This window comes from Brachyhypopomus gauderio, unplaced genomic scaffold (assembly GCF_052324685.1).
Source record: "Brachyhypopomus gauderio isolate BG-103 unplaced genomic scaffold, BGAUD_0.2 sc178, whole genome shotgun sequence".
Classification (NCBI taxonomy): Eukaryota; Metazoa; Chordata; class Actinopteri; order Gymnotiformes; family Hypopomidae; genus Brachyhypopomus; species Brachyhypopomus gauderio.
Window position 1 is genome coordinate 140,844 of NW_027506999.1, and position 26,738 is coordinate 167,581.

Here is a 26,738-nt window from a genome sequence, read left to right on the forward strand (position 1 = left end):
CAGCATGCCCTCTGCTTAACACACCTCCGCCTAAAGATCTCCTATCATCCGGGATTACATGTCTTCTTTTTCTCTTTTCTCCTCTCCTTTTTTTTTTGGTAATGACTGTGTAGCACCTTGGCAGTAGAGCACAGGGCAAAGTGGAAAATTTGCAGCTGCTTTAAAAAGCCAGAGTTTTTCAAAGTCACCTCGTCGGGAAAAGTTAAAAATATATTTCCGTAACAAGTTCTATCTCTCAAGTTCAGGTATTCATTTTGCTATCACGTATAATCAGTTGCTTTTCTTATACGCAGAGGGACTCGTGCTGTCTAGTCATGCCAGCGCTCTCTGTCCTAGAAAAAACAGAACACTTTGCGTTTCTGAAAGTTTTGTTCTTGCCGTCCAGTTATTTTTACGATGGCCCATTTCCGCCATTGTTGTGGCATTATTTTGACCTTACGTGGAGCAATTTCTCCCAAGTCAAATTAGCTTTCGCCATTCAGAGAAACACAGTAATGTAATGGCCTGACGGTTTTTGCTTCAGAAATATGGAGAAATGGAAGTCTGTGCCATCGGGGTTAATAATATTCCTCCTCTTCAACAAGTACCGGGGGACACGGGGTGTCCTTGAAACCACAGCACCTCGCTTTGGCCCCGCACCTCCGAGCGCTGCAGAGACTCGTGGGTAAAGACTCCTGCGCTGCAGAGACTCGTGGGTAAAGGCTCTGTTGCCCCACTCCCTCTTTCCTCTCTCCTTTAGCCCCGTTTCATCCCTCTCTCTCTGTCCTCACGCCATCCCTCCGTTCACTGAAGCGGAGACCCCGGCCCGCCATTCTGACCAAAATTGCATGTGTCAGAATATTGATCATATCTGTTGAGGCCCTTATCTACAGTATATTATTTATGCATTGGAAAGTGTTGTGCACTCTTGGACTCTAATGAGATATATAATTATCACCGGGAGCCAGGAGCGTCATAGGCATATTAACGACTACGGATCAATACTCACTCATCAGAATCTTCTTTTTCCCCTGCAGAATGCATGCAGAAGCGTGAGAACTTAACACGGGCTTCATGCAAGTCAATGAACACCTGGAGCCGAGCTCCCCGAGGTAGCTAAACACGGCATGAGAGAGAGCTGCAAAGAGAAAGAGAGAGAGAGAGCGAAAGAGAGGGAGAAAAGGAGAGAGAGAAAGAGAGGGAGGAAAGGAGAAAGAAAGAGAGAGAGAGAGTTGCGGAGCGAGAGAGGGAGCTGCAGCCCTTGTGCTGCTGTGTGTTAGGCTGGAGTGTGGGGTAGTGTGGGGTATTGTGGGGTGTTGTGGGAGCCCGGCTCTGCCACGGGCCCGCTGAGGTTTACGCCACCTGTTTGTTTTTCGTCCTCCGCCGCGCCGTGGCTCTTAAACGCCTGGATGTGCCCGGCCCCGCGGGACTCGTGGGTGTGAGATCCTACACAAAAAAGGTGACGGAGGAGTCCTGGGTTGTCGTAGTAACTTGGGGATTATGATTTATTAATCTGTACTCTTTTAAATTCAAACCAAACTGTTGCGAGGTTACCCGGCTCAGCCCCCCGGGGATAATCTCGCTGCGGAGAACAATCGAGGATCGCTGCATTTTTGTCTTCTTTAACTGCCGGAAAGTGCTCACTCCATTACTCCTCTGAGTGCAGCTGGGGGCCAGGCATGGGAGCGATGGGGCGGAGAGGGGGAGGGAGAGAGAGAGGGAGAGAGAGGGAGAGAGAGGGGGAGGGGGGGTGGGGAAGGGTCAGCCGCCACATTCACCGGAAAGTTTGTTATTCCACTGAGGTCTTCATCTTTATTTTTGCACGTCACTGCACATTGATGTCTCACTTCTCCTCAGGCTGTTGTAGGGAAGACGGAGCTCGTGGACATGAACGGGCATGAGGTGTGGAGACGCCGTGTCCCCCCCCCCAGTCCTCCGCCACTGTCCTCTTCCAGGACATTCCCAGCAGCTACAACCCACGTCCTCCCCCAATCGTTTGTCACTCACACACGTGCCCTCTCTCACAACACGGTTAAACAGCATTTCGACAAAAAAATACCCCTCCAGTCGCTGCGCTGTTAAATGCATGTAAACAAACAAAATAAACAAAACCTCCCAGGCACAGTGGCCCCGTACGGCAAAGTCACGCTCGGCCGTTCGGAGAGGCTAGAGTTCGGCGGTGGGCCCGGGGTGCAGTACGGGCCCCGGGCCCCTGCGCACCGGAGACAGGTTGAGCGGGAGAGCAGGCGGGCCGGTGCCAGACAGGGCTTTGGCAGGCGTGTGGCGCTCCACCCAACTTTGCCAGCAGCACTCACCCACATGCTGCCGTGTGCGGGGAGGCCGGGAGACTCCACCTACTGCAGTCCCGCACCACGGAGCAGCAGCTCCGGACCGGGGTCCTGATCCACACCGGGGTCCTGATCCACACCGGGGGCCTGATCCACACCGGGGGCCTGATCCACACCGGGGGCCTGATCCAGACCCGTTCCGCCTTTATTCAGCCACTCGTGTCTTTTTAAGTACACCATACCTTGTATGAATAATACATCTGAATTTGTAACAAAAGGTAACGGTGTGATGTTTTTCCCCCGAAGAAAGCATTCTGAATCAGCGTTGTGATTTTATATGAAGAGACACATCAAACAGCCGTTGTGTAACAGTGGCAAACAGCTAAACCATGAATACCAAATGTATGTTCTTTCTGCTGATGGAGACAATCGCGTTGGACACTTCCTCACAGATGCCATCTGTAAGGGACGTCATGGGGAGACGTGTGGCTGATTATGGTATATCAGTTTCCCCTGATAACATGTACGTTTGGGAAGTATCTCTGAGATGTATGAACAGCATGTCGTTAATAGTGTCTTCTGCATGTAAATCACATGAATCCACAGTGTGCGCATGTGTATGTCGAGTTGTATAAAAAAACTAAATCAAGACTCTTTATTTGTTACATTAAATGCAGTTTGAAGGCATTATTTAGTGAAAGGGAAATAAAATAGCCCTGATTGATAAACAATAGTACATTTATTAAGAGAAAACATTCTGGTATTTATGGTGTGTTGTTATGATTTCATACGAGATAAAGTCCCGCTGTCCTGTAATCCTGCTGGTTCTGACATCACATCCTGCTCAGCACGCTCTTTGTTATCCTTTTCTCTCATGCCGTCATGGCAACGTCCCCACGTCTGTGACCCATACTCGTGTCACTCGGACGCACCAGTCAGGATGGACACGTGGCAGTCTGCCAGGTTCTTTCAGCCATTAAGATTATTACATAATTGCTATATTCCACCCGCTGGCGCTGTTGTGTGTGTGTATGTGTGTGTGTGTGTGTGTGTGTGTGTGTGTGTGTGTGTGTGTGTGTGTGTGTGTGTGTGTGTGTGTGTGTGTGTGTGTGTGTGTGTGTGGAGCGTTGATCTTTCACAAGTTGCCAGGGATTTAGTCGTAAATGTGCGGTGGGAGAATATTCCAGAAGAGAGAGATTTATGTCCATGTCCATCATGTCACGGAAGTCATTAAAGTCTGAGACGGACTGGAAGACTCACACAGGGAAACAAACTAGGAGAGATATCAGTTTCACGGTGCCCTGTTTGAACCTCTTGGGGGCGCTAGAGCAGGTTTTGGAATGAAGCAATGTTTTTGTGCGGTCAGGTGCCAGGTCTGGGCTCAGAGGAGCCTTACTGAACACAACAGGGCTGATATAATAAGACAGCTGCCTTGCTGTTCTCAGAACAGCCCCTCCAAGGTCACTTTCATCTGGAGCACCCTCTGGAGAGAGCGTGTGGTACATTGATCATGGAATGGCGAATCTTACAAGCGCACACTCCAGGGCCCATAAAGTACGGTGTGTCAGCGCGTGTATGTATGCATGCGTGTTGGGGTGCGCCGTGTGTTTGGTGGCGGTGTGGTATGATGAATGAGAGCTCGTGCAGGGTTGGGCCACACAGGGACACCATCACTCTGAGTTGTTACTACTCTCTTCTTCAGGTTGCTGCACTTTCCAGGTGATGCTTTTTTTTTTTTTTTTTGACACACACGCGTTGAGCGCGTGTGTGTCTGTGCAAAACCTTTCACGTGTCTCAGCGAGCCTGCATCTGGACACTTATTCTTCAACAGCCATCTAAAGATAACGTTTGAAGTTTATTAATGAGTTTGACAAACTTTGAAAAGGTTTCTCTGTCCTACCTGTAAAGTTTGCCAGGCAACCGGAGGCTTTTTTACCCCGTGCATGGGCTGCTCGGAACGGTGTGATTTGCTGGTTAATAAATCATGCAGGATGAGTTTATCATGGAGATAGAGAAACCCCCTCTGGGCTCCACTGGGTAACACCGCCTTTCTGTGAGCTGCTACAACGCATGATGAAATGCTGCTGTCAAACGCATCACTTTCACAGCGGTGAACTTTTTTATCTTTATTCGCGTCAATAGTGGGGGTGGAAGGCTTGTTTATGAAGTTTATGCATTTGGTGCGTAGCAAACTTAAGTAGGAGGCAAACAAGCCGGCGTTAGCGCCAGTGTGGCCAACACCACGAGCAGCGTTCACGGGCGCCATTGGTTTTGTGCTGCGTTCTGTTTTGTCAGGTCTGATTGCCGTCTGATGTTCAGTAGCCTTCTGCTGAGGTACTTAATTAAAGCCAGGGGTTACGCCGGGGGTGGGTTTGGCACTTCCTTTATATTTATGTTAATGCATTAATCTACAGAGCAACAGATACGCTTCACACACCGCAGCTCATTCAGAGACTACGTTCATGTTCGTGTGTTTTCACCCATCGTCACAGTGACGGGCCGAGCAGGAGAAGCGGTCGTTAACCGCTGGCGCCATTAACTGGATATTAGCGACCGGATTTTCTTAAGGAGTCCTAACAGTTTGTGCTCCTTTTCTGGATGTGTGCCATCTGAGTCGCACGACTCGGTCCACGGAGCGGTCGCTCCTCGAAACACACCATTTCGGTCAAGGCTCCAAACTCTTGAGAGTGACTTTGAAGGGAGAAACGCCCGACGCAGCAGCGGGTCGCCGACTCCGGCGTGTTTGAGGGAATAGGGAATGCGGTAATGGGGATCTCAGCTAATGACTTGGGAGAACAAACCTCGGTCTCTTAACATTGGAAGCCCTATTATTTTTAGCTTTGACCAGTGCTCAGCTTATCCCTGCAACAGAGGCCATTCTTTGTGCTATCACATGTGGAAATTAAAGCTAAATGACTTAAGGGGACCACTGCCCATACCACAAGTAGGCTAGTGTGCCCTTCACCGGAGCTCCACTTGACACCGCCTGTCCGTTATAGTCTTCCCATTTTCTTCGCAGTTGTATGCAGAGTTGTATAATCCAGGTTCAGAAAGTAAAAGTCCTCACCAGGATTTTGCTCAGGCTTCCTAGATTATGTTGATTCCACTAATTTTACCTGGATTGCACCAATTAGAAAATCTAGCAAGCTTGAGCAAAATCCTGATGAGGACTTTTACTTTCTGAACCTGGATTATACAACTCTGGTTGTATGATTGGTCAAAGGACAGGCCTGACCAATCGGGGCTAGAGGAGCTAACTCCAACATCCACATATGCTGAAGCATGTAAGCACTTGGCCCTTAACTATGTTTTTAACTTTTATTTCAATTATATTTCATTAAACAGTTTAAATAATATTACTAATTTTTTTAGGGTACTTGCATCTGTATTTTGTGAACTATATAGAAATCACTACCCTTTTTTAAAATTGTGATTTAAAAAATAAACCATTTCAGGAAACCATAAATATTTCACACAATCTTCAATAAAATTGTCATGTTTAGGACTTCCAGGCAATGAGTTCTTCGACCACACACATCCTCAGATGACGGGTGTATTCGGCTTGTGAGATTACCATGACCGGTTCTCGTTTTATTGCCTTTTTCATCTTGACTTCTGTAAGCGAATCTGTGGGTGATTGATCTGCCCAGTTAAGAACATTCCAGATTTTACCCGTGAAAACCTGACCTGCTGCGGGGTGAAAAGGTCAAACGCTTTGCATTGTGTTTGGAGGCGTTGGACTGTGTCTGAGTTGTTAAGCTAATTCCTCACACAGAGTTTCTCCTACTGCCGACAGTTAGAAGCTGCGGGAGCCTGGTCCACTGGCGTTCTGGCCCGCTGGCGTTCTGGCCCACTGGCGTGCTGGCCCGCTGGCGTGCTGGTCCACTGGCGTGCTGGCCCACTGGCGTTCTGGCCCACTGGCGTTCTGGCCCGCTGGCGTTCTGGCCCGCTGGCGTGCTGGCCCACTGGCGTTCTGGCCCGCTGGCGTGCTGGCCCACTGGCGTTCTGGCCCGCTGGCGTGCTGGCCCACTGGCGTTCTGGCCCACTGGTGTGCTGGTCCACTGGCGTTCTTGTCCTTGCCTGCGTGTTTCACAGGCGAGCTGGTCCGTTCTGTCTCCCCATCAGCTGCTTTATTTCCTCCACCATTTCCTCACTCTGGTACAGGTTCATCTCAGTCTCGTCTACTCACTGATCTTTCTCCTAAAGCCCTGAGTCCTTCAGTGTTGTTGTGAAGATTAGCAGGTTGTACTCACTTTCAACAATGAATATATATATAACGTTATATATATATATATATATATATAATTTTTCTGATTGGTTCAATTTGATTCAACCTAGCCTCGTTATTGGTTAATTGTTTTTTCCATTTCAATGATCCTAATGTCAAAAGACAACAGCACATCCATTCAGCGATCACTTTATGACAGACACTGTCACATTGTTCAATCGCTGGTCATTTTGGCCTGGCCTTAGAGCTAAACAGCTCTGAAGTCGCTGATGTAATATATATATTATATATATATATATAAATTTGACTGACTGTATTAGCCACCATGTGGGTGTACTTTTAAGTGTACATTTGCTAACTGTTTGAGATACACAGGGTTCTTTTCATCTTTCAAAAATGCTTTTATTAAAAAAGATAAATAATGTCAGATTCACACCATGGGTAACTAGGCCTACCAGAGAAGATATATCAGATGCTCCAAAAGGTTGTGTCCCACTATCAGGGAATCTCTTAAACTCAGGAAGGCTAAATAGGTGATTTCTAAAAATGTGTGTAAATTATGAGATCGTTCTGAGCTCTCATTATAATTTGTGTGATATTGTGGTGGGCATATGAATGAATGTGAATTAGGTGTTAATTTTATGTGATAGTGCTACTCTGAGGTTGTAGTAGTAGGGTTGGAGTTTTGTATGACAGTGATCTGGGTTTGTGTGATTATTGGCCGTTTTTGTGTCCGAACACTGTTAAGAATGGTCTGCTACCCCAACATCTCCCAGAGTGGCTGTGTTGTCCGAAGTTGAGCAGTGATGAGGTGCTGGGAGAGACGGTCTCAGGCACGGCTTTGAAATAAACGCCTGCGCATAAAAACATGACATAAATGTCTGTAAAGTGCATGCAGAGTGTAACATGTCCTATGGAGATCTGTCCCTCTGTTACCTTTTGCCAGTTGTTAAATTACTTGGTCCCTTGAAATTGAAGGACATGAGAAATCTTATTTACCCATAACGAAAACAAAACACATTAACCTGCTCGTAGCCTAATTAACCCCTTAGACTACAGTGCAAAAGCAACGGAACCAACTGCTACTGCTGGCAGACTGGACTGCACGAAAAGACTTTCTCCTCCTCCTGCCTGATGAGTTCAGTCAGTCCTCGTGCTCAGACGGCCGCTCACTCTCACGCTTGCGGTCTGGAACACGTCTCTTAGCTTCTAGCGAGTCAGAGCTACCCGGCTGTATGGATTTTTTAAAAATCCGCTTCAGAGGTTGAGTTCGCAACCCAATTTAGCCTCGTTTTACATCAGTCCACCTGCACGAACGGCCTGATGTCTGGGCTATAATGTAGCGTGTTTCTTGTTTGTTTATTGGGATTGGCATCAGAGCCGGTGTCAGTCTGAACGCTCCGCACACACGTCTGTGACTGCTGTCTCCGTGTTCTTTGAGCGATGGGGTGAGGAGCTGATCAATGGCCCGTCAGTGCTGGCCTCACTGGCAGGTCACACAGGAAAGCACGCTCTCTCTCCCCGCCGAAGCCCTCCTTGTCTAGACGCACGGACGTGAGCTTATAGCACGCGGCTCCGATTCTCTGAGGATGGGCCCGACCCAGACTGGCTGACTTATTTATCGGCGCCGTGCGCTGGCACGGCTCACTCTGTGCTCCCAGGACACACCAAACCTTTATTTTCTCCCGACACTTTTTGTCAAACGCAGGTTCAGACTCGGACTTCCTTTTAACAGAAAAGATAATTTGTTAATGCTCATAAAATACCATTACCCCCGAGGCACATTGACACGGATGCATTATTTATTGATTTTTCTAAGGGGATTTTGGGGACAGTTTTGATCGTGGTGTTCAGGCCTGCACCAGTTCCCTGTCCTATCCAGAAGTTCTCAACTCTTTCTAATGATGAGATGAAGGAGGGAGATAAGGGGACCAGATCTCCAGATGCTTGCCAGCAGGCTTTGGAATATATTTAGCAAAATGTTTATGATGCCAACGAGCAGGGCAGGCTTCTCATTAGCCCATAAACCCGCGGCTGGAGTTTGGGCCCGCATTACACTTCTGGCTCTCGCTTCAGACGTTTCCTGTATATGTACCGTCCCCACCGAGTGATGGGGCGTCCTCCGTACGGCCCCCGCGTGCCTTCACGAGGGAGAAAGGGCCTCGTTCAAGGCCCCCATACGAACGCGCAAGTGGGCGGTAAACTGGAGGAGATGAAACGTGCGGGTGGACGTCGAGGCGCTGGCCGGTGTTCGGAGCCTCTGCATAATTCATGCTCGCCGGCTCGGGTCCTCCTCCCTAATGAGGGTCCTGTGGTTGTGTGTGAACACTCGGTGTCCTGATAGACCAGCTCACCATCACCCGTTCCTGACGGTCTCCGTGCCGACGCTGCGGCACCATCGCCGAGACGACGGGTACCCGCCGGAGACGGAGGGTGTGCTCAGAGCAGACTTAGTGAGTGCAGCTTAAAGCGCAATCACTCGATTACTTAGCGGCACGTAATCAGGGCCAAATTGCTGGGTTTGTTTCAAACTACTGCAGCTAATTACATGATATATTAGTGACTAGTCAATTAGGTTTGCATTTCCAATTGGTGCTGTGCACTGTGGTTCGCAAAATATCAAACCACAGACAAAATCCATGACCTGCTCTTTGATATATCAGGCTGATGCTGGTGATATTAAAGGTATAATTTAGATGTAACAAATCTGCAGCCCTCGTTAGCTATACCACTTTAATGACGTTCATAGCATATAACTATTGCTATTTAATGTTTTAAAATCTGTTATCATTGTGCACACTCCATGTCAAAAGACGTGACAGGAATGACAGCTTTTCCCTTCCGATGCTGATAAGGTGTTAAATGTTATACATATAAACCTGGGCGTGCGAACGGTAAAGTGCCAAGAACTGGTTGATCCAATCATGTTCAGTTTGTTCATGCATGTACATTTTATTTGAACAAAACACATGCACTTTGGGAAGTGCAATGTTGGGATCATAAGGATCACACAGAATCCACGATTCCTTGAGTGAAGCAGCCCAACACACACACACACACACACACACCACCAAACAGGCTTAAGTCCATCTGCTCCAAAGGTTCTCCTGTGTGGCCCATCACACACACGGCGGCCAGCGTGTTTTTGGCTTAACGGGACTTGCATGGATATGAGCGTCCCTACTGGCTGGGTATTTCATTCTAATTATTTTTTACAGATTTTCTTTATGTCCTTGTTGTGTTTTCGTTTTATTTTTTCACTTATTCATTTTATTGACCTTTTTATCAAGAAGCACTTCATACTTTGAGCATTTATTTGTTGCACTGATGTGCAGATCTCAGTTCAGTGTCCTGTATGTATTCAGTATATTTATCTCTTCTTATAGCACTAAGCAAGCAAACAAAACAAATTTGCACTAAGCAAGAAAACATATTTGCATAAGCAACGACATTAAGCTACACTACATCACGCCTGCAGAGGCTTTTTACTGCATGCTGTTAATTTCATTAATAAATTACTAAAGATATTTTCATTCTATGATAAAGGCATATGTGAAGTGTTCAGTTGTGAAATACTCTGAGCCGCACCCCAGACCCCAGCACACTTTACATCGCCATCAAAGACAGAGGGCAGAGAAGGTCACAGGATGAGTTACGTGGAAACATCTTCACTTACCAGTTGATCGTAAAACTGCTTAGCGCAAAATATGTGACAGGAAATTAGAAACCACGGAGGCATGGCGGAGACGTTTCCATGGAGCAGGGCCGTTGTTTAGAAGACACCATGCCTCGCGCGTCCTCAAACATCACACAGCACAACGCGGTTCGTGTGCACTGCTATACATTATTAATGTGGCACTGCGGCTTACTGGATATACTGGAGAGATTTGAAATTACAGTGCAAAATATTCTAACGTTATGTTTCATCGTGGAATGTGAATATTACTGATGTGAAGCGTGGACCGCAAGCCTGTGCCGTGTGGTGGTGGTCAGCCGTGCGTTTACCTTGAAATAACCCTAATGTGAAAGTGTTTTAATTCAAACGACGTGATTATTATAATTAGCGTTATTGTTGTTTGGTGTCAGTACTTTCAGTGCTGTCATCTGTTCTCTTGAATCAGGCAGGCTCCGTCTCCTGGCATCCCTCTTGGCTTTGTAATCATCCACCGCAACAAAGTCGGGATTATCACACCAGGAGGGGTTGTTTCAGAGCGAGAGGCTCCCAATCAAAGCTTGTGCAGCCACAGCAGCTATTAATACCAGAAATCCCCTCTACAGCGAGCTTAGACCCGTCCTTACGCCGTCACGGCCGGGAACGGGACCCGCACACCAAAGGGCTTCAGTTTCCCACTACAAAAAACCACTGTAATTGGAGCCTTTAGGAACTCTGGGCTCCGCTAAGACATTCGCAGGAATCTCAGCGCTCGCAAATTCATCCGCCACGTGTGCACGCACAAAATACGCGTGCAGTCACGTGCACAGTCACGCGGACAGTCGCAGAAATCGTTTATTAAATTAAGAAACGTCTACAGTGACGAGGTAGCGGAAGACTGCAACATGATAAAAGACGTTTGGGACGGGCCCTTGGTGCAGCTCGGTGCAGACGCTGGATATGCATTCATTACGGTTTCACAGAGTTCTGTTCACGCGTGCCGAGAGCAGACCGAGGCCCTTTTCCCTTCCGCTCCCCTCGAGCCGTTTAGCCGTGCGTCTGGGGAGCCGTCCCGGGCTGTCCTGTGCCCCTCTGTTCAATAAGAGATCAAACCGAGGTGCAGTAGTGCTGACTTCTGTAAGCTCTCCCTCAGCGCAGAGGAGACGAGAAGAGCTGAGCTCAAACATTTGCTCGGCGCCAGTGCAGAACAACCACTGCTGTTTCGTTCTGGTGGTGGTGACACTCTGCAAAAGGCACCGCGCAGACATTGTGTAAGCGCACGAGTGTGTGTGTGTGTGTGTGTGTGTGTGTGTGTGTGTTTGTGTGCGACACAGAGCATGAGAGTGTGAAGTCCAGACTGTATCAGCAGTTTGCTGTGTGACTCAATAATGACACACATCCTCACACCTCCATTCTCTCTGCCGCAGGTAAGCGCAGCTGATTAAAATCTCAGCGAGGGCGCTAACGTGCGCTATGGGACGCTGCGTGTGACAGAGATCACGCGGCCTCCCTGGGCCGTTCACGCCCCTCTCGTGGAAACAGAGATGGTGTGAAGGAGCCGTTTGCATAGCGGACGAGGACGGAATGAGGGCTTTTCGTGTGTTACCAGATAACCCTCGGTGCCTGGTGTCAATACCGCCTGCACCACTACAGGTGGGCCACCCGCGTATTAAGGGGCAGCCATCGTCATCTAACTCCAGGAAGACAGCTCTGCTTTACTGGGGACGCTGCCTTTGTGTGTGTGGACGGGCCCTAAAACCTCCAGCGCAAACACCACAGCTCCACCACGGCCACGCCCCCATGGCCACGCCCCTGACCCGCCTCCACACCCCTGCCACCACTCCCTCTCTACTCACCAAGCTCTCACCCTCTAACAGGCCACGGGGCTCACATGTAACCCCTGACTGGGCTGTGATTAGCCCTCGCTGGGCCGGGTACCACTCTGAGGCAATACCTGCCCAGTCTGGGACTGTTCCCGTGGGCTGACCTCTCTCCAAGCCGGGCTCCTCTACTGCAGGCCGCTGTAGCTGCTTGCACCATGGACGGGTTGACCGGGCCGTTTGTACCACTCAGCGACTAGCACTACCCCGTTAATTGCGCTAATGTGATCAGTGTCGGTTCGCTAAGCGATATTTATTGATGGCTCCACCTGCAGCTAGCACTGTCTCTGTTCTATCACTGCCTGTGCGGAGAAGTCTTTCCCACTGCTGACATGGTCAATCAGATATTCAACCTGCTGTTGTCTTTGTCTACCCCACATTTTTTGCAGTAGGTGAGGTTAACCCCCACTTCATCGTCTCTAAACTGCGCTGTAGTGAAATCCTGTCAAACGGTTTTGTTGTTTGTTTTTTTTTTTTGCATTAGCATTTTGGAGTGGCCTGCTTATTGAGATATTTGGAGTGTCTGTCCTTAGAGGCCTCCGAGCCACAAGGCTTTTCATTCAGAAGGACTGTCTATTCTCCTCTGCTCAATACTAATGAGTCTACTTTCATCCGAGATCAATTAAAACAGGGTTGTCAACAGGCGAGCAATTTTCGAGAGACAGTTTATGGAAAACACCAAAGGGAGAGAGCTGTGTTGGACAAGCAGGATATTTGCCAAAAATTTGTTGTGCTTGCTTAACAGCCGCGTCGAGGCGAGACAATGATGACAGAAAAGCAATTCGCGTGTTCCACAGTTATTTGGTTGGTCCCTGTTCTCCATAAAAATGGCTGTATGGCACTCAGTGATGTATGAGCGCGTCCTCCTTCTCTTCTCAGAGATGACACAGGGGGGCGGAGCCTGCATGTTTTGTGACATTTAAATGCTTATTATGGCCTTTGTCAGACTGGGCGTGGTTTATCCTGACACTGCTCACTGACATCCGATGTGTGGCGTTGAGTAATTAAATTAAGGATGGCCGGTGGGCGTGTCAGTACTGTTGAAGGAGACATGAGCCTCTGTGGCCGCCGCCCCCTCTGCCTCCTTGCTGCCCACTCGCTGACTCAGAAAATGCTACATTTGCATAATTATCTGTTTAATTGGCAAGCCTGCTCCATCATGGCCCTTTATTGTAAGCATGGGAGCCGGTGCGCTCTGCCTCACACATGAAGCAGGACGGGAGATTACCGTGCCAGCAAATTGCCAGCTCACATTATTTCGTCTCTCCCCCCTCTTCTGCTTAACCCGATAATCGAGTGTGTTAATAAACTGCCTTCACGCACGCTCGCCACTTCAGCCCCTCCTCCCCTCACCAAAACTTGCTGGATGATTAAAAAAGATCAGGTTGAGCGGCGGTGAACAGATTTATGTCTTCACTTTAGTGTGGTGGAGAGCAGCTAGCATCGCCTCTGCCCCCTCTCAATTAAAATTGAGAAGATTATTATCAGCAATCCCACTGCACTGGGTGCTCAGCATTACAGCTCCCTCTGAGGTGCACCCAGATATAATTGTCTCATGAGTCCGTGACTGATAAAGTAAAGAAAGAGGAGAAACTGATTTGTACCACAATAATGGCAACAAATAACCCCAGCGCCAGAAGGCCAAGTGGCTGGGTTCACAGGAACAGCTAAAGCTGTGGCTGGGTTCACAGGAACAGCTAAAGCTGTGGCTGGGTTCACAGGAACAGCTATAACTGTGGCTGGGTTCACAGGAACAGCTATAGCTGTGGCTGGGTTCACAGGAACAGCTAAAGCTGTGGCTGGGTTCACAGGAACAGCTATAGCTGTGGCTGGGTTCACAGGAACAGCTAAAGCTGTGGCTGGGTTCACAGGAACAGCTAAAGCTGTGGCTGGGTTCACAGGAACAGCTAAAGCTGTGGCTGGGTTCACAGGAACTACTAAAGCTGTGGTCGGGTTCAGAGGAACAACTAAAACTGGTCGGGTTAACAGACACAAGTTAGGCTGTGCTTGGGTAAGTGGCCTTGAACTGGAACAATGGGTTTTCTTGAGCTTTTCAGATGAGCTCGGTGTAGAAAGCCTGCTTGAGTGTGTACACATTAGGTAACAGCTCTGTACAGAGTGAATGACAGGGGGAACACGAGAGAGAGAGAGAGAGAGAGAGAGAGAGAGAGAGAGAGAGAGAGAGAGAGAGAGAGAGAGAGAGAGAGAGAGAGAGAGAGAGAGAGAGAGAGAGAATGACTGAGAGGTTTGTTACTTATTGTGATGAGGCATGTGTCTGTAAGGAATGAGTTGGACACAGAGGAGTCCCGTCTGGGCTTAACAGTCCAGTGCAGACAAAGTCACATTAGAGACCTCTAGCTCAACCCACCCACACACACACACACACACACACACACACACACACACATGTTTATCAGCTGTGGCTCCACATATCTGTCGCTGCTGAACAATTACCTGTGGAAGTGTGAAGTATAATTAATGTGATTAGTATGCCGTATATGACGTGGAAATCATCAGTTGTGATTGGTTGAGTTCAGTGGACACAGGTGACATGGCCGTTCAGGCCTTTGTATCATGCTCCCTTATAAGACCGGTCATTCAGGATTAGTGGACTTTCCCCCGCTGTGGGCGCCTGGCCCTCTTTCCTACCAGTTTAACCCCCGCAACAAGGAGAGCTCTGAGAACCATCAGCCATAACCACGCACCTCTCTGATAGGCTCATTTGTAGCTTAGTGACAGGGGAGAGAGCGACCCCATCATCATTTCCACCTAACGAGAATACAGCCATATTTTGGAAGAGAGAAGGACTGTGTGCTTGTATTTGCCCAGTAAGCCAATAACATTGGATTGAATTGCCGTGTAGAATTTGTTGAATCAGTTGAATTTACATGTTAATCATCCAGCGGGACATAATGTGCCCACATCATGATGGAGGTTTCTGCAGCACGTGGCCCCAGGTGGCGCTCACCCTAGATGAGCGTTCAGTGGACCATCTCTGTATGGATGGCGTGGAAGCTCTTTCAACATCTGCAGCCTTTTAGAGTGTTGCGTGTTTTAGTGGGGCCAGTGCGCCCATGCGTTCACTGTGCTGGGTGGGACGGGCTTGACCTTTTGGCCAATCAAAGCCTGACTTCTTCAGAAGCCTGACTTCCTCAGTTCAAATGCTGGATGTTATCAGAATGTCTTATCTGATCTCAGACCAGCACAAAGAAGCAACTTTTAGAGAATGCAGAGAACAAGTCCTTTTAGAGAATGCAGAGGTTGACGCACTCCTGGTATATAGACAGATGGTCCAGTCCTGTGTGTCTGTTGGAGTCCTGCTAGGTGAAGTGGTGGTGACCTGCCTGCATCGACCCTGCCAAGGAGCCACGTTCCTTCCGATCCTCATCCAAGGGGGTAAACTAGGAGCTCTCCCAGGCCGGTCTCTGTCAGGCCAGTCTCACCCAGACCAGTCTCACCCAGACCAGTCTCACCCAGGTCGGTCTCTCCCAGGCCGGTCTCTCCCAGGCCGGTCTCACCCAGGCCGGTCTCTCCCAGACCCGTCTCACCCAGACCGGTCTCACCCAGGCCGGTCTCTCCCAGGCCGGTCTCACCCAGGCCGGTCTCTCCCAGGCCGGTCTCACCCAGGCCAGTCTCTCCCAGACCCGTCTCACCCAGACCCATCTCACCCAGGCCGGTCTCACCCAGACCCATCTCACCCAGGCCGGTCTCACCCAGGCCGATCTCACCCAGGCCGGTCTCACCCAGGCCAGTCTCTCCCAAACCGGTCTCTCCCAAACCGATCTCACCCAGGCCGGTCTCTCCCAGGCCGGTCTCTCCCAGGCCGGTCTCTCCCAGGCCGGTCTCTCCCAGGCCAGTCTCTCCCAGACCGGTCTCTCCCAGACCAATCTCACCTATGCCGGTCTCTCCCAGGCTGGGCTCTTTGATGTCTTCCCTGACAGCAGTTAAATCTCTGCAACGGCACCCCTCCATCCTCTAGCCAGCACAGACAGGGAAGAGGAAGGCACACAGTTAATTGGTTAGTCACAATACTTTGCCCCAGACACAGCTCCTATTTCAATCACACCCCAACTTTCTCGGTGGCACTGACAGGCTTTTCACAAAGAAACGAAAACATAAACAAGGCCAACTAAAGGACAAATATAACGTCTCTCTTCCCTCCCACCCTCTACGTTTGCCTCTCTTTATAGAACAAAAATGAGTTTGGGCAAACACTGAGACCATATCAGAAGCATATTTCTAAATACACAGAACAGGGTTTAACCTCAGATGTTCTATATGCTGAGTTCACGTCAAAGCTGGGCTTTGCATTCATGACCAATGTGGGGGGTCATCAGAAGGGGTGTGACCCACGCCGCTAATGAACAGCAGTCACTGAACCCACGAGACCCGAGACCGAGTGTGGCTCCGTGAAAAAAACGTCTTCAGCTCGTTTTGAAATATCAGAAATGTGTAAGGTCTTTACATCTTGAATAAACAGAAGTATCGCTGTTTCTAATCTGTGATTGTGTCAATGACAAAAAGGCAAACAAATGTTAGAAAAAGTGCACATGAAATATATATATATAGATAGATAGATAGATAGATAGATAGATAGATAGATAGATAGATAGATAGATAGATAGATATTGTATATTGTATAAATGTGTATTTAAGTTCACATTAAGGGATTCATTTCTGATGTCCCTAATGACATTAACATGTCCTGCAGATGTATTTATTGAACATTGAATGCCTGTGGTAATTATCACACGCTGTAACCCATGCCCTAGTAATGTCCAAAATGTCAAATATCCACCACGGCAAATTTGCATTCTCCAAGCAGAAGCTGGATGAAGTAGAGTTCTAGTAGCAGGGAGCTGGTGTCTCCTGGCGGGGGTGAGATTGATGCGAGCCAGCCAGTTATCTCCCAGGAGAACGGGCTGCGATGATTTATACCAGCAGGTACGCCTCGGAGTGCCGGCTCTTTGGGGCCTTCGGTTTGTGCGGTAGCGCTTGGCAAATGGAGGTCCGGGGAGCTCGTTTGGAGGAGGGGCTGATTCATGGTCATTAGATGAAGGTCCGTCTCTCCGGTTCCCTCGGACAGCACAAGCGCGGCAGGGCGAGACACCCCCTGCATGGGCCCTTCAGCCTCTAACACACGCCACACGCGCCCTTTCCCTCGCCAGCGGCTGAAAACGATCGTCATGAGTGCGGTCCCTTTCCCCGCACAGTGAGAACTGAGGAAGAGGTGCGGTGAGGAAGAGTCACGTCAGCTGGAAGTAAGAGGCACCGTGCCGACCAGGTTTCTGCGGCGAGGTTAGTGGCCTGGAGTAAGTCTCCATGTCCAGGTCTCGCTTAAGAGCACTTCTGTTTCTGCTGGGTGGACAGAGGGGAAAAAGAGGAGGGGGAGTGAGAAAAGAACTTAGCGTGAGCTCATTTAGGTGAGTGGTTGCCTTTGTCTGGGTTATTTAAAGTAGCCGTCACGATTTATCCATGTAATGCGTTAAAAAGACCAGGGTGAACTCTAGTCTAATTCCGTGAGCAACTCAGTGTGTAAATGGTTTATTTGTGAGTCGTTGCCAGGAAAACAACCCGTTTGCTATTGAATGGGGCGTCATTGGGGGGGGGGGGGTTGGGACGACGCCCTCGTTAATTCTAGGTCTCCACTAGCTTGTAATTGCTCATTGATTACTAATTCCATGGAATTCCAGCATGCTTTGTGACTGGACTATGACGGCTTGATCCGACCGCGTGGTGGGAATGATGGGGCCGTGAGGTGGGTTGCCCTGGCCTGGTCCGGACCTGCAGGGGTCTGCCGTCGTGGGCATGAGCTGACAGACGGCAGAGTGACCTGGCAGGTCTGTGGGAAAGCAGACCACCCAGTAGCATGTGTGGCCTCTTCTGCACACCCGCCATGACTGCCTGCTAACGTAAACACACCATTTCAGGGGCGGGTAGGTCTTGTCCTGGGGTTTCTGTCACTTGGGCGGCTGCATCTGTTGAGTAGACTGACGAGTTTAGTTAATATTTGTTTCTCTTGATTGAAGTATAAGTGGCCGTTCGTTTGTTGGACATTTGGTGTACGATTAGTCATTGAGACGTGTGTAAAGATTAATGCACGAATCCGTTTTCGTTCCCACCAGAGAAAAAGAAAAGACACAGCTTATGTAAAAGCAGGTGTATTCTGGGATGTTTATTATGGGGCTGTGATTTGCACCATGGGAAGCTGTTAGACGCAGGTTTGCATCGCCGTGCCGTGGTGTTTGCAGCCGTACACGCCGTGGCTGCCGCGCTCTCCTAGAACAGCAAATAAAGCTTCGCATTAGCCGTTCCTTTCATCTCTTCCGTCTATTTTCTTAGTTTCTAATCTCCTGGACAGATAGGAGCGTTGCCACGAGCAACTCCTTTACACCCATTGGAACCAATTGTTGGAGAAGGGCTGTCTTGGACGGCCCTACCGGAGCACGGTGGGCCTCATTAGCTAAATCCCCACTGAGGGTGAATGTAAAGGGGAAAGGAGAGAAAGACGTTCTCTGCTCCCTCTCTGCCTCTATCAGGAATATCGCAGCGCTCTCTTTCTCTCTCTCTCTCTCTCTCTCTCTCTCTCTCTCTCTCTCTCTCTCTCTCTCTCTCTCTCTCTCTCTCTCTCCCACATCTTTTCTGCGTGCATCAGCAGGATGGGCCAGGCCGCGTGGCGGATACGGTCCTCCATCCTGAGAGCGCTGCGCTGTGGGACTCTCGTGAGCGGAGCTCTGGCTGATGGCCTTGGAGGGGGGCGGAGCTGTCCACCCGGCGTGCCTGTCAGAGGGAGGGGGGCGGAGCTCTCCCCCAGCGTGCCTATCAGAGGGAGGGGGGCGGAGCTCTGTGTCAAAGCTTCCGGTTAAAGATCCCCTTCGGTGACTGTGGCCTGCTATGGAGACACTCATTAGGCGTGGTAATGGCAGCCCCCGTTTCTTCGGCCTTGACCCCACCTGTGGTGGACGCTGGAGGGGGGGAGGGTAGGTTGGAGAATAGGCCACGCATAGCTGCATATCCATTATGCCATCTAAAAGCGAGCGTGCCATTTGACCTTTCCCTTAGGTAAGTGGGCTAAAGCTCTTGTTTTGTTGGTAATGACAAGGTGGGGGGAGGGGGGCGTCAGGCAGGTCCCCACTTAACCAGAATTTATCTTTTTGGCACTTAAAGGAGGGGCTTGGAGTGTAGTTATCTATGGGCTCCCCCCTGAACAAGTAAACAGCCCATTCATTATTAACTCAGGTTTAAGGTGGAGCATTAATCCTCCCTGACAGTGTGCCTACTTGTTAAGGCACGCCAGCCTCTCCAGCCACAGATGGCTCTCAGCTGTGGCCAGTCCTGCACGGCTGCAGCTACCGACCGCAGGTTTAACGCCGAGCCGGTGGACGCCTTCCAGAACAGAGTTCCCTCTGAGCTGCTCTTCACCGACTGCGTCAGGGCCACTGTAGTTTTGGGATTCTGCCGGTTCTAACGAACCCGGGGCTGGCGGAGGGAGCTGTGCGGGAAGTGGTAGCGGCGGCCGAGCGAGACCTCGGCAGGGACGCCAGTGGCGCTGGTGTGCTGCCCTGGTTTGCGGAAGGAGAGGGGCCGGGGGCCAGGTGGGGGCCGGGGGCCAGGTGGGGGCCGGGGGCCAGGTGGGGGGCGGGGGCCAGGCGGGGGCCGGGGGCCAGGCGGGGGCCAGCGCCCCATGACGACTTTGAGGAATGCGTCTCACTCCGGAGGCCGCGATCCCGGCCCGACGCACCTGCTCTCCGGACGGCCTGCCACAGACGCTCACGCTCAGCTCCAGACAGGGCACGAACCGTACAGATGGGTACACACCGTACCCCACCCCTCCATTTTCAAATCTGCATTGTTCTCTCACTCCAGGGTTCCTAATTTCTGCCTCATTCTCTTCAGGTTTCTCTCTCTCTCTTTTTTTTCTCTCCTTTACTCTCTCTATCACACTACCCATTACAAATCTCTAACTCACTCCCTCTTTCTCATTTTCCCTTTTCTCTTTTTATTGTCTTCCTTATCTCTGTTTAGTCTGTAACTATGGCAGGTCTCTGATCTCACACTGTCTTTCTTTCTCAATCTTTCTTTCTCTCTCTCTCTCTCTCTCAGTCTCTCTGTCTGTCTTTGTCTGTCTCTCTGTCTCTCTCTCAATCTCTTTCTCTTTCTCTCTCTCCTTCTCTCTCTCTCTCTCAATCTCTCTCTCTTTCTCTCTCTCTCTCTCAGTATCTCTGTCTGTCTCTGTCTGTCTCTCTCTCTCAGTCTCTCTCTCTCTCTCTCTCTCTCTCTCTCTCTCTCTCTCTCTCTCTCTCTCTCTCTCTCTCTCTCTCTCTCTCTCTCACCCGGTCTAGCTCGTGCTGCTTTTCCATTTACATTACATAAGAGGTCCTGTTGACTGTTGATCCAGCTGGGAAGCATGTCCTGACATGAACCGGGCTGCTGAACTGACTCACCCTTACAGAGAGAGAGAGAGAGAGAGAGAGAGAGAGAGAGAGAGAGAGAGAGAGAGAGAGAGAGAGAGATAAACAGATAGCCAGAGCCGTAGAGAGAGGGAGACACCTCGTCTGTCTGTCTGGGCCACTTCCTTTTCCTTTACATAACAGCCCTGCCCCTCCCCCTCTGTGGTCACATCAGCATGTGAGGTGACAGAGGCACTCAACGTCCTGAGTCCATTACTGTGTGTTTGGCCTGTGGGAAATCACTTATTCACTATATATTTCTATCTTTAAGTGCATCTCCTCTAATGTCAATTATCTGGGTGGATGACATTCCTGACATTGCAGGCATGGCTAGCGTGAACCTGGACGCCGGTGGCTTTTAGCTCAGCTCTTACACTGCTGTAAAACAATCCGCTTGGGTGGCGGATTGAGCCGCGTGCCCACTGAAATCCTGCCACTCGAAGACCACAGCTATTTACGGAGAAACCAGTGTACCTTATTCCCACCTGTGGTGAATTGCAGGGTGTGTTTGTTCTCACCTTAATCTTTAAGAAATCAAGTTCAAGCTTCATTGGTCAGTACAGTTGAATGCCTTGGACCAGAGCGTGGACCTGGGGGATGGGCCGGTGACGGTGATGTAATCGCACACGTGTTCGTGGCCACCAGACTTCAGCTCTGAGTCCGTACGGATCGTTCAGCTACGCACCAACCAGGCTCACACGCCGGAGAACCTCACGTGGCACACATGTGGTTTACACACACACACACACACACACACACACACACACACACACACACACACACACACACACACACACACACACACAAATTTATAGAGGTTTTCCATTGAATTGCACAGTATAATACTTTAGATAAATGCTGCCCTAACTAAATTTAACCCTAACCTTAACCTCAGAAACCAAAATGAAATTTATTGCTTTTTAAATAAAGACAGAATGCTTCCTCTGACCAAAGTGTCTACATATTTAGCTTATATACTTCTAAATTAAATAAACTTTTTAATATCTTTATAATGTGCAGACACATGTACACACGCACTGATTTGTGGACAGTAATGGTCAACTTAACATCTACTATTAAACATTTGTGACTTTAGTCTTTTTCTAACCTTTGTCAGTGGTGTGGTTTGACTGCTCACCACTTCCCAATCATTGACAGCAGAAGGTCTCTTCCACCATTTTGCTTCTAGGTGCATGAGACCTTCTGGACCCAGATGTCTATGTGCACTTATACCCTCTCAGTTATTAAAGTACAGTATGAGCTAATGGATTGTGGAATGACCATTTGTCCTGTCTGCGTTCAGAGGTCTGTCTGCATTCAGAGGTCTGTCTGCATTCAGAGGTCTGTCTGCGTTCAGAGGTCTGTCTGAGTTCAGAGGTCTATTTGCGTTCAGAAGTCTGTCTGCGTTCAGAGGTCTGTCTTTGTTCAGAGGTCTGTCTACGTTCAGAGGTCTGTCTGCGTTCAGAGGTCTGTGTTCAGACGTCTGTCTGCGTTTAGAGATCTGTCTGTGTTCAGTGGTCTGTCTGCATTCAGAGGTCTGTCTGCGTTCAGAGGTCTGTCTGCGTTCAGACGTCTGTTTGCGTTCAGACGTCTGTCTGCGTTTAGAGGTCTGTCTACGTTCAGACATCTGACTGCGTTCAGACGTCTGTCTGCATTTAGAGGTCTGCGTTCAGAGTCTATATAATCTAAAAGTAACCAGTTCCATTGCCTCCATCTTCAGGTTTATTCAGCATCACCACCTGTGGTGAAGGTGGAGAGGAACGTTCCCACCTGAACCTCAAACCAGACCCGATATCCTCCACAGAACCCTCCCTCTAGACCCCCATGTGTCAGTGCAGCGACCACACCCCCACCTCAAACCCTACAGGCCATAAACGTGAGTCCTGACCACCCAACCAAAGAGCCAGTCTGCCTGGCACAGCGGCCCGGGTTTTACCTGCTGTTGTGAGGCTCCTCTTAGACTCACCCTCACTTCTTCAGGGGATGATGGTTTCTGTCACCCCACCGCCTTAAGAGAAGATGAACTGTGACTGTAAGATAAGATAGCGTACATACATACAGTGATGTCTAACCTGTTTTGTATTATTGTAAGTAAGTGTCTCCATGCAGACATTTTGTTATATACTTCAAAGATAGTAAGACGGATGTATAAACAAATCCACTCTGTGAGACGTACACGCTGCTCTGGAGGGAGGGGGGGGGGGGGGGGGGTTTGAGTGTGAAGGGTAAAAGCACAAGTGCCCTAGAAGGGTTACCTGCTCCACTCCAAGTGGCAGTGCCATCACGAATGAAAGCTCTGTCTTACAGCAGGCATCGGTTTTCTCTAAAATACCAAAATAAGTGACAGACACACTCACACACTCACACACTCACTCACACACACACACACTCACACACACACACACACACACACACACTCACACACACACACACACACTCACACACACACACACACACACACACACACACTCACACACACTCACACACACTCACACACACACACACACACACACACACACACACACACACACACACACACACACACACACACCTTTTATATTTTTTGTTTGCGTTTTTGTCGTGAAGTGGGGGATGCCACGGTGCTCTATGTCCTGTAAGGACCCAGCTCTGGCTTGGCTCTGCTCTTAAAACCAGGAAACTCTTATTAGACGGCAGCCTGGTTTGAAACGCCGCTGAGCCTGGTGTCACTGCAAACAGGGAGTTTTGAGTGCCATGATCTAACACACTGTAGCGTATGAATCAATGATCTCCAGTGGGGATCAGGTGTGAGATGTGGGACAGAGAGGAGAGAAAAAGGCCTCCACCATTTTAGGGGTCCATCTCTCTCTGTTTGAAGCGACATCAGTCTTGTCGTGGCGTTGGGATCTCCTAAGGCCATGGAGAAGTTCCCCGTGGTTTCAGTGCTGAACATCATCTCCTGCTGGTACAGGAGACCACAGACTGGGACATCTAAGGAGTGCTACTGTCCTTTTCGTCTCAGCAATTTCTCAACACTTGCATGCACACACACACACACACACACACACACACACACACACACACACACACACACACGCATGCACACACACACACACACGCACGCACACACACACACCCACGCACGCACGCACGCACGCACGCACGCACACACACACACACACACACACAGTGTAATAATATTTAGTATTAGCTGACTAAACTTAAAAAAAAAGAGTTTATTTTGATTGTGTGTTCATCTTAAAGCCCTGATTGGTGCAGAATAAGACAGTTGGCAGAATTTAGCTCTGTGGTGTTCCAGACTTATGTACGACATTCTAAATGAAATTGCAGTAGCAATTACAATAGAGGGAATTTAAGCAAAATGCATCAAAGATGAGCATGAAGACGTTGAATTATTGAACCATTGTTACAACACCTTCAAAGGATTTAATAGAGCTGTTCAGAGTTTGCAGGCTGCCTGGAAAAGGCAGATTAGTTAGCATTTACAGACTTTTGCAATGATTTAAATTACTATATGGAAGTTGTCTCATCATATTTGAACTATTGTGTGAACAGATGAACAGGTGTTTTCCTACCAGGAAGATTATTCCACAGTCAGATACCCTGGATTATAGGAGACGCCCACTCCAAACCTGAACTGCAGTCAGGTGATGGAGAACGTTACAGAACAGGTTCCTGGGCCAGAGTTGCATCACAGGCCTGATAATAATATCACGGACCTGATGGTGTCCCCCGGTTAACTTGAGTGGAGCATATTTCTCCTCCGTGTGAATGTCTGCAGCCTCTCTCTGTCCCTAGCAGCCGTACCACAGAGCCTCCGAAAACCCTCAACTGTGTCACCTGCTGAAGGAGACCAAAGTAGTGTGAATGAGTAGCGCTCAGTGGCACTAACCTCAGAGATCAGGAGGTGCCCAGCGCTGTCATCTATAAATCGCAGTCTCCCAGACTCCCTCGACGATGTCAGTCGACGCCGCTGCATCTCTGGGCTCTACATACTGGCCTAGAACACCTCGGCAGACGCAGTATCTATGTTGGGATGCTATTTATAAATTAGAGCTCATCGTTTAGCACAGCTGCTCCCGTCATGCTGGTCGGAAAATTCTGGAATCGAGGCTTATGCAAATCCATCTGCGAGCGGATATTGGGCTTCCTGAGGGGCGGACCTCAGGTGGTAAACGCCGCTAACAGCGTCTCCTCCGCGGTGGCCCGAGTGTCTGAGTCCTCGTCTACGTCACCGTCGGCGGATGGAGCTACGGCAGTGGCCATGCATGGAGAGCCGAGATGGAGAAGTTTGCAATTTACTTTTGCTGTGATAACAACCTGGGCCCGAATGTGTCGAAAAAAAGCTAACGGAAGTCAAGGAGGAGGAGAGGAGGAGGAGGAGGAGGTGAATTAGCACGAATGCCCCAGCAGCGGGAATACCTCGCTGCTTCAGGGTCCTTAACCTAAACCGCTCCCGGGTGTCTGTAGGCGTCACTACACCCAGAGAAAGACGGGTGTTTCGATCCCTACACCTGCGGACGGAGCCGGTGTAGAGAGGCGTGGCCGTTTCCGGTCAGCTCGTACCACAGCTCGTCAGGTGTCACGTGCCTTCACACGGTGGCATTCATCGCACACAGTCCCCCAATACAGCCCCACCCTCATCCTGCCCACATCCCCCCCAGCCACACACTACATGTCCCCGAAAATGATACGGCTCTATCACGGCACAGGCTGCCCGACGAATCCCGCTGCAAAATACACCCTAATTGTCTCGCTGCAGCCTCTCGGCGTCTTCGCATATTTACACTATATATCTTGCTCTTGTTTATTTGTTTATCACGCGGTTGTTTTATTTGAACGTTGCCTAATTAGCGTGTGTACTCCACCCACTTCAGAGGAAGACAGTCTGTTGCACTTACGTTCACTGGCTACTTTATTAGGGACAAGTTTGTCGTACATGTATTGTGTAGGCGTGCAGCTCCAGACAGCCGTTCACGGTTTGTCAGTTTCAGTCTCCACTCTTCATCGGTGTGTGTGCAGAGCAGCACACAACTCCTCCCGCCTGCGTGTGCTTTTTGTCATGGTCCATTCTCAACCAGACAACGATAACACTGGGGTTAAGGGCTGCGATGTAGTTATGGGCTTTGTCTGGTACATGTGTGTCAAGCACTGCTGGTGTTGCTGGAATTCGTGCACATGTTTCTCTCGGCGCTGGGCTTAGAGTGGCGTACCGCGCAGAAACTGACCACAGGTGTGTCTGCGAGCGGCCGTGATCCACCGTGCTTCTACAGATGAGTCGTAGCCTCCGTCCGTACCTGTGAAGTGGTCGGAGAGGTGGGTTCTGTGCGGACACGTCTGCTGGGTTGTTGTCCTGAGGCACCGTTGTGCTTCTCTGTGATGCTCCTTTCAGTAAGAGCTCGGCTGGTTTCTTCCCCCAGCTGGTCTTGCCATTTCCTGAAACATTAAAACCTCACAGCCTTAATGTCAGCGTAGGTTTGTCTGCTGTAAACACAGTGGAAGTAGAAGTTGAGGACAGGAGGGTGAAACGTGGCCAAAGGTCAAAGTGACCAGACATGTAAACGCAGTGGGTTCAGATCATTTGCAGTCTCCCTTCATTTGGATCAGCCGTACGTAGACGGTGGAGCAGACTGTTGTGTTGACCGAGTGGCAGGAACGCAAATGTCACTTTGTCCGCTCCACACTGGAAAGTCTGAAATCACCGCTCACAATTGAAAAGGGCCGAGCTCAGGATTCCACAGGGGTGAGAGGGAGAGAGGGAGAGTAGAGGAGGAGAGGGAGAGAAAGAGCGAAGGGAGAGAGAGAGGGAGGGAGAGCAGGAACAGGAGGAGGAGATCAGGTGTGTCTCTCACCAGTTAGGCTAGGAGGGCCACACTCTCTCTACACACTGGTGTCCTCTGTCCACCTCTCTACAGCCTCCTGAGTTTTTGAGATAGTGTGTGTGTGTGTGTGTGTGAGAGAGAGAGAGAGAGAGAGAGAGAGAGAGTGCATGTGTGCGGAGGGGAGACTGAGAGACGGTGTGTGCTTGGAGGAGGGGAGAAAGTGTGTGTGTTTCGTATGTGTGTGTGGGCTCACGCTACTCTGTGCTGGGGGCCAAAACACTAGAGATTGCTTTGATCTGGATTCTTGGTGTCTCGTCCAATCACAATCATGTCACCGTCTCCCCCTTGACACCACGTAGTCACTCACCCTGGCGAGCTGAACCATGGCGCTCCATTATATCACATCCATTTTAGTATATGCCTGCACATGAAATGGGCT

General features: G+C 49.6%; 1 protein-coding gene across 1 annotated transcript in view; it reads left to right on the forward strand.

The window, feature by feature from the left end:
- Window positions 1-22,295, forward strand: part of LOC143501907 (nuclear receptor ROR-alpha-like) — a 48,885-nt gene extending 26,590 nt beyond the window's left edge. The window contains exon 2 of the mRNA XM_076995066.1: window positions 22,198-22,295. Coding sequence (XP_076851181.1) covers window positions 22,198-22,295 — 98 coding nt within the window. The remainder of the gene's footprint in view (window positions 1-22,197) is intronic.
- Window positions 22,296-26,738: the final 4,443 nt, after the last annotated feature.